Below are 8,921 nucleotides of genomic sequence, written 5' to 3' on the forward strand. Positions count from 1 at the left end.
TGCGACATATGTGGGAGAATAAGACTAAAGTCCCTTCAATTATATATTCTTAAAGATATTTCCATGAAATCTAATTTGATTATTGACTGAGGCTGCCTAGGGAATGCAGCTAGTGAATACATACTATCATATAGAGCTATGTGGTGAGAATCTACATAGCCCCTCCATTTATCTCACTGCCCCTCTGTTTCCACTCTTTTCTACTTAGAAAAATCTGTCTACCATTGTGTTTTCTAAGTGACATAATATTAAGGCTCACACTGGTGCTGGATGCAGAACAGCACACATTGGCAGATTTAGTCAGTTTTTGTTCTGTCCAAACCATAAATCCTCTCCTATTAAAAACTAAGAGGGGAATCATTAAGACCAATCAGAAGCTAAATGTTGCATGCATGCTCTTGGTCATGGGGCACAGCTTTATCCAGAGGCTTTTTTCGAGCTCTGCGGTTGGAGGATTCATGGCAGAAGTTAGGAACTGAAGTTCTGAACAACCTGACAAGTACCGTTATAAAAACGTTTTGTCTCTTTTGGTCTGGGTAACATTGTAGAAAATCTGCCAGTAGATTAATATGTGTATGGAGATTTATCCAATCTGCACAGAATCCTGCAACTTATAATTCAGACCATAAAAAATCAATAACTGCCTGATTCTCAGTAGACTAATATGCATGCACCTGTTAAGTAGACTGCAAAATCTGTTATTTGTTACATAAAGAAGACGTATTGCACTAAACTGATTCTCAAATTGATTTGTTCTTCCCATAATAACAGTGAAAACAGTGACAACACATTTAGCTAGAAGGATCACCTCACAAAAGCGACATATTTGTTGTTTTATAAAAATAAAAAAGTGTTGTAATGAATAATGCATAAACTTCCTGTACATTGGGATAAAGGGGAGGTCACCTTGAAAGCCCACGGTTTGTAGAACTCCTAATCCTAAAAACACACACTCTTGTACACACTCAGCAGTAGACGTAGAATGGAGTGTGACTAATGCTGTCACATTCACAAAGCGAAGAAGGTTTGATTGTCAAGCTGTCCCCCCTTCTGTCAGTCACAGACAGGGAAGAAAATTCACATGTTATGCTCCTAATTATGCACATATTCTCCAAATCTAGCTTGATGAGTGAATCAGCTACTTGCACTGTTACCACTAAACGAGGCTTATGTTTAGCAATACAAATATTAACATATGCAAATGGCCCCATCTGCAACAACCTGATCAATCACGCAAAATACTCTGTAACAAATATTCTTATACAGAAATCCTTTCCCAGCTCCTAGCTCTGATTATAATTTGTATAGATAGTAAGTCGTAGAAAATTAAATTTTGAAAAATATCACACATTAGTTTTCAGCGGTGACAGTGATAATTTCTGGCTGCCATTACCTGCAACTGACTGCTGACAATAAAGGAGACTCTAACACCTAAACATTTACCTTTTTACACATAAACAAGTAATACAAGAGCTTTAAAAAGACACTCTGACCTTGGCAGTGCATTGTAATACTTGTGAATACCATGGACTAAACCCCTTCACATGAATCTGAACATTTAGGTCCATAACACACACATTGGTGTTATCTATCCCTAAAAGTAAACTGGAACTTTGGTTAGATAAATACAGAACCTTATCTAAAAATATGGTATGCTCCTACCTTTTTATTCTTATTGTTGGAAAAACGAATTTCCCCCCTGTTGAGTCGCTGACCGCAAAGCTGACAAGTGTCTGTGCTAGCCCTACACAAAAAACAGTTCTGATTTACAGCCCTGAAAGAAACTAACAAAACCGTATGACCACAGATCCAAAATACCTGTCGTCAAATCTGAGTTTAAAATAGGCAATGCAAATTAACTAACTCTTTTAAAGCAATGTGATAAGAACTTCAGCTCAATGTGAGAAAAAAAGTGTATTAGACCACAGATTTTGATGGAGAGGATTCACCTCACATTTATTAGAGGCGTGCAATTAATGAGGAACAAGATTTTGGGGTGCAATACCCTTTCTGTTTCAAAAGGCTGAAAACATAAAGACAACTAAACATACCAAGCCAGATGTAACAAAACACATCTAGTTATTGCCAGTGCGAGTCATTCTACGTCTGAAGAGGAGAAAATTCTATCTTCTTATTTACGTATTATATATGTGGTCATGATTGGAGATATGGGAGCGGGGCATAAGAACATTCCCTTTTTTTCAAAAACATATTTGAATATGTTTATGTTTGTATTCTACAGGAAATTGGCATGACCAAAAAAACATATACAATGCAGTCTAATTACTAAAAATAGTCAAAATAAAGATGATTTAATATTTTACCCTGCATTGCCTTTATGATAATGTCTATGGGTATGGTTATATCTAACACTTTTCATAAAAGTCAGTTTTCTATTATTTTAAATGTTGCTGTGTTGTAGTGAGTCCCAGTGAATCCTAATTGCACCCACTGCTGGTTATAACGAAAGGCAGGCAGCCAGCAGTTCAGGGGATAGGTTTAGAGGTTGGCACAGTGATGAAATTATTGAAATAGTAAAGCTTCCTTTAACAGCTGGCCTGCTATGCATATAAACATCTTCATAATGTACCTGAAATAGAGACATAAGCTGTGTAATAGACAGACAACACAAACAATTATCTTACACTGCCATCACTGCACGGTTTAAGCTCTTTCCAGAAGGTCTGCATCTGTGTCAAGTCTATCTTGTTTAGGGGGATTGATACTTCTCCAATAGGATCATTGCGGCTAAATCGATCATAGTCCAAAACTTGCAGATACAGAACTCTTTGCACCACTTTTTCATATGGAAATCCTACAAGATAAAAGTTGGACAGTGCTGTATTAGGTTTCTGTTCCTGGGAATGGAATAAAAAGAAGTGTGCAGGAACATTTATCTAGGCAATGCCAGGACCCAAGATGGGCCTCCAGCACATAGAATATAACATGTCTTTTTAAAAAAATCATATTATAGGACATGCAAGGTATATAATGACTAGACCCGTATCACAGAAATGTCATCTTTGAAAATAATGCTGTGATTTATCATAACCACTGGTTACCGTATATACAATTTAGGCTTATACATTGCCTGAAAAGTAATTTGTGTAAACTTATGAAAAATAAAAGTTGCTAAAATTGCTTATCTTTTCTGTATCTTATTTGTAAGAAATATGTACAGGATCAATGTAGTTAACAAACATATTTGTATTGTAATGTATGGTAATGTATGTATAATAGTTTTAACTAATATAGCAAGAGAATGGTAAAGAATCTCTATCATTAGTAAAAAAGAAATAATAATAATAAAATTGTCGGCTTTCAAAAATGACTGTTAATACTTTTCTGTGTTGTCAGTCTTCACTGAATTGAAGAGATGCCAAAACATGAAGAGCTTTCAGAATCCAATGCTTCCAGTGCCTGCTCCCCCCACAGTAGTTCAGGGTTCAGGGCCTTACTATCACAATGGTATCGAGCAAAACAAAGAAACCACCAAGCCCTGCAGGGGACCAGGTCTCTAAGGCTAGGTACACACGTGCAATAATTATCGCTTGAAAATGCACGATTCTTCCCGATTATTTTGAACAATGGTATTGTGCACAAGTCTGTACATGCTGTAACGATCGTTCAAATATAATCCACCAATAATGTACACACTAGATACAATCATTTGAACAATGCAGGAAGTGACATGTACAGGAGAAAGTGTATCACAGAACAATCCACGATCACTGAATGACCGTACTCATAATAGATTACCAATGATCCTGCCCAATCAGATCCACCGGGACAGTCCTTAGTTTCCAGCAAAATTCCTTGATTGTTGGCGTCATTGACCAGTCTTTGTGCACTTTTTTTGTTAACAATTATTGAACGATTTGTAGGGGATTGTTCGTTTACAACGACAATTATTGCACGTGTGTACGCAGCCTTTTACAACTAGAGATGCCAGATTCTGAAGATTTTTTAGGCAATATATCTCTACAATACACTGAAAACTGGCAGTGCAGGCAGCATGAGAATTTTGTTTTTAAATTTAGTAAAATTTTACTGCCCAACTGGAGCACACACAAAACCCTACCTTTTCCCTACTCTATCAAAAGTTTTGTCTAATATCATTATTGAAAGATGGACAGATAGACACTATTGGGTTAAATCACCCACTATGTCATCTTATTATATCTCAGGAATTCTGGTGGTGAGATATCTGCTTCTTCATAGATCTGCCAGCATGCCTGGAGCAGAAAGAAATTGAGTTCATGGTGTCTGGAATTCAGAACTGGGAATTTAAGGCCAACAAACCTCATCCCTGGAATCACCAATCGATATAAAATGCAATTGAGTCACGTAACTCTTTACTGCCCACCCTGCTGATATTTTATAGAAGGAAAATAGAGAACCAATAACCATAGTGAATAAACGCAGTCAGTATGATGTAAATTAGAATGCCAAGTATTACTTCTAAACAGATGTTAAAATTGGAAATGTTACCGCTCTGTGGTCTGTGGCATTGAGAAAGGCACCCCAATGTAAAGCTGATGCTGACAGTTGTAGTGTGCCTGTGAAAAAAATTCTACAGGCCCAGTTTTTGGTTTGTTGCCATGCATTGACAGCCTATTAAAAAGACAGGTAATGTAAGTTGTCTCACACACATTAGGGATTCAAACTCTTCCATTGTGTATTTAAAAATGTATGTGATCAGCCATTTGAGTCTGGTTACAAGCTGAGAAAAGTGACTGTTTTGTACTTTAATGGGAACTATGTATGAATGTCTAAGTATACAATCTAGAAAGACTGAATGAAAGAAAATGCTTGTGAAAGTTATTTCACAAATGACCTATTAGAAATGGTGGCAGGCAATGAAGTGGGCATGTCAGTGCATGGAAGCACTTTCTATGGCTCATACCGCACTGCTTCTTTTGACTTAAAGAAGGAGAGAGCACGGTCACTCTCCTAGCCTCTAGTTTATACTCTGTACACATGCTGCACATTATAGTGAGCAGAAAACCCCTTTATCACTCCCATTTACTGAAATTATAACAGCCCTCCCTCCTGTCTTAAGAGTGAACTCCAAGCAAACCTAAAGCTTGTTCTCTACCTCCTTTCCCCATTATTCCCCTATCATCTCTCAAACAGTTTTTAAATAACCTTTGTTATCAGTTCTCCTCTGATACTGTTAATGCCAAAAAGCAGTTGGGTTTGCTTGATTACCTAAAATTGTGTTGTTCAAGTGTCATCTAATATTTATGAGCTTTGTTACAGATTACTTTACCCCATCTATTTGGCTAGAGACACACAGCTTTTGAAGTATGATGCCTTAGCGGAACTTAAGTTACACAGATCCTAACTGATGATATAAACATCCTAGCGAAAAATACCTGTACAAGGCACGTATGCTTAACTATAGATATAACAAACAATACAAATGCTGCACCGCCCAGTCGTATTGGGAGCACTATCTGACTATATTATTATAGTAGCAATAAATTATGCAAGTAGGAATACTTGTAAACATATTTTGATAACCTAAAAATATCTATTTTTTTTAATTTACATATTGTTTGTGAACTTCCACAAGAATGCTGGGAAAACAAATATGATTCTGAGCTGATAACGTGATTGCCTTTGGGAAGGAAAGTAGGGAGAGGGGAGCCCATTATTAGTTATGTGGCTCCATCATGCATAATAATTCTGAAGACCCCCTTATAGGGTTAAAACAGCAAGGGCATAGAGCCTTTAACTTTGCTTCCCTCCCCATCTCACCCTCGAAGAGGAAGGTCTCGTTCCAATGTGGGTTGAGGTTTTTCCTCTTCACCTTGGTCTCCAGCTTGTGCTTCTTGTCAGGCAGCAAATATATTTTCACAAATGGATCACTGGTCCCACTGAAGTCCTTAGCTGGCAACTCCTGAGCTTTCATGATTTTAACTGTAAGTGTGGACTCTTGGAAGTTGTACCCCACACTAAACTGAATACGCCCAAGAGTCTCTCTTCCTGCTGTGTCATGCCCATCCTCTTCATCTGAACCAGGAGAAAGCTGTCCAGGAAAAAAACACAAATGCTCAATGTTAGTAACAGTTTAGTTGACTGTTCCTAAAATGACTGGCTTCTTTACTATGTTAAAATGTTATGAAAATATTAGTAGCCCAAATTGTGCTCCTTTATAAAATATATTATTAATACATATAAATGCAAATATTATCAAAGCCTTCTGCAATTTTACATACTATACCATTGTTACATGTGGGAGAGAGAGGATCAGCACAGGAAGCCAACAGTAGGTAAAAAAGTACTTATACATGTATTTCATTTATCCAGTTTGCCTGAGATTCAGCCTTAAGTGCACTCCATGAATGCAACATGCTCATAATAAATGGAGTGCATTTAAAGGTTAGGATGTGAGTAACAAATGACCAACACCAATGTTCTGAGAAATATTTGAGAACAGAGAAGAATGTGGAGAGAGGAAAATTGAAGGAAAGGAAAGCACAAGCCAAATGAAATTATTATTTTTCAAATATCAAGTTCTCGTTTTTTTTTCCAATGCCAGGTGTTATCAGCTCTTAGGCACTTGGACCTTTCTATTCCTCTACTTTCTGCCCTACACTAAAAGACTGTTGCAATACAATTTTAGCTGTGAAAAAAGAGCAATGCACCACTGTAGCAGACATTACCCAATTATTCCCCAAAAATAAAAAGAAAACAAACTTGCAGGAAAGCAAACATACAAAATTATCTGATGCCATAATGTAAGTGACAAATGTAATTTAACTGTAACAGATCTGCAGTTATAAGGTAATAAAAAGAGTAATATGTAAGTATAGTGAGAATGGTATAGGCTGAAATGTCTCACACCTTCTGCTAACATCTAATACCTGCTGGGCACTTGTCAGCATATGAATGACACATTGAGGTGTTAATAGAAATAGATGCCAGTATAGAAAAAAACACTTGTTAATAATAATTTAAAATAAGCATTTTACAAAAATGGTAACCTATGCAATTCCAAAGTCTAACAATGCATTTCAATTATTTATTTGGTTTTCAGCTATGACTAATAACAAAAATCAGTATTGTTTTGTACCCTGTACATTTCTGTGAGAGTTGGTGGAGCTATAGAAAAAGAGGAACAGACAAAAGAAAAAACAGAAGGAGGAGGAAGAAGACATTAAACTAAATTTGTTTCACTGAAACCTGTAACGTCAGTGGAAGTTAAACACTTCAAGTCGAGGGAGAGTTAAGATTGAAATGTTAGATTTATGAGTACCTTCCTGGGATGTTACACTAGATTTAAAGATAAGGAATATAGACTGCTCACATTGCAAAACTTAACTATCCCCATTCAAAGGTATATATCCACTTAGTTGACTTCAACCATCTAATCAAGCACTCTATTGAGTATTCTTTGCAAAACAAACCATCATCTCATTCACTAAGCGAAGTGAATCCTGTGAAAGGTGACAATTCAGCTTGGTAAGTGAACAGTTTAAATCTTTTCTCCCCTGTAGATTTTTATTGAAAGTTTGGCCACCAGTAAATTTAACATAATATACCAGAACTTTCAGGTTCTAAGATGACCCCTAAAGTTAAAACAATGGAGCCCTCCACAAAAAAAAAGCTATACCTGGATAACCACTATGGTACTGCTTTATGGCTGCAATTTTTAAAATTGTTTTCCTGATATATTGTAATGTTTGGTCAATTGTTGTAGTACAGTTAGTCATCTTAATATGGGACTATAGTTTCACACTTAAAAATTATGAACAGGCAATTATTTGCAGAAGGGACAGGCGATGAAGTCTTCTTCATATGCAGGTCAGCATAGGCTGCCAGGATAAGACTGGTAATGAATAAACTCCTGCAAGCATTTCATCCCAGATAGCTGAAGACCAGGAATAAGATGGTGTGAACAAGGGCGTGCCCCTGACGGAATGAGGACAGGTGAGTGCAAAAACAAAAATTTATAACCAGGGAGCTAAGGGTATTTTATTGCAGATGGGACATCACTTTTCCCTTTTGCAATAAAGAATTCACCTGCTTGCAATTTTTTTAATTGGAAGGTTTAGTTCCACTTTAAATCCTGTCAGTGTTGTTGACTATAAAACTACACAATTGGAAAAAAGTTAAATTTATAGGGCTTTTAAACCTTCTTTTAAAATATTAGCTGTGTGCCTTGGAGTTCCATTAACAACAAATTAGAAATCATGTATCATAGTTTTACTGCCCCTATTAATGGTAAAAATCTGGCTCCTGTGAATTGCTTACATCACTGCTGCGCTTTGCATTTTCAAAGTCTTAAACCAAACATTTCCATAATAAAGCAAGTGAATTGTGGCATTACAGACCTAAGTAAAGCTTGTGCATGTTCATGCATGAAAACACTTGTTCAAGTGTATCAATGAATGTGAACAAATGCATTATGAAAGGCAGCAAATCACAATAAAATATGTTCAACATATGCACATGAATCAAGCAATTGTGTGATAGTCCATGAAGATGAACTCCAGGCAAATATTTCAATACAAATAAAGAAGCTGTTTACCTGCCAAAAAGTATATATCTGTCCATACAATCCTGGGATGTACACATCTCTGTCACACAGCACCACAACTCTGTCTGACAAGGCGGATAACCTGTTGTTTATCTGCTATACCTACCTTGACAGTGAAGGGGAATCAAGAGATTGTGCTCATCTATCCTATCTTTCATATCACCTCTCTTTGATTTCTCCTATCGTCATATTACCTGTTTTCATATGAGCACTGAAGAACAACTGGCTGCTTTCCACCAGTAGGGAAAGGGTTTCTTACATTGGTTGCTAGTGGGCAGAATGCTTCTTATACAGATAGTCATAGGGAAGAATGCTACTGTGTTTCCCCGATGATAAGGCAGGGCCATCAAATAAGACAGCCCCCCCTTTTTAG

The 8,921-nt window shown here is 36.8% G+C and overlaps 2 protein-coding genes across 6 annotated transcripts in view; both read right to left on the bottom strand.

The window, feature by feature from the left end:
• The window catches only part of MRPL23 (mitochondrial ribosomal protein L23), a 706,510-nt gene that overhangs the window by 555,927 nt on the left and 141,662 nt on the right, over nucleotides 1-8,921 (bottom strand). The gene's annotated exons all lie outside the window — the stretch shown is intronic.
• Nucleotides 1-8,921, bottom strand: part of SYT7 (synaptotagmin 7) — a 251,363-nt gene that overhangs the window by 27,374 nt on the left and 215,068 nt on the right. For all 5 annotated transcript variants that reach the window (XM_072421753.1, XM_072421756.1, XM_072421755.1 and 2 more), the window contains 2 exons: nucleotides 5,764-6,034; nucleotides 2,646-2,815 (listed from right to left, as the gene is read on the bottom strand). In XM_072421753.1, coding sequence (XP_072277854.1) covers nucleotides 2,646-2,815; nucleotides 5,764-6,034 — 441 coding nt within the window. The remainder of the gene's footprint in view (nucleotides 1-2,645; nucleotides 2,816-5,763; nucleotides 6,035-8,921) is intronic.

This window comes from Pyxicephalus adspersus, chromosome 9 (genome assembly GCF_032062135.1).
Source record: "Pyxicephalus adspersus chromosome 9, UCB_Pads_2.0, whole genome shotgun sequence".
Taxonomy (NCBI): Eukaryota; Metazoa; Chordata; class Amphibia; order Anura; family Pyxicephalidae; genus Pyxicephalus; species Pyxicephalus adspersus.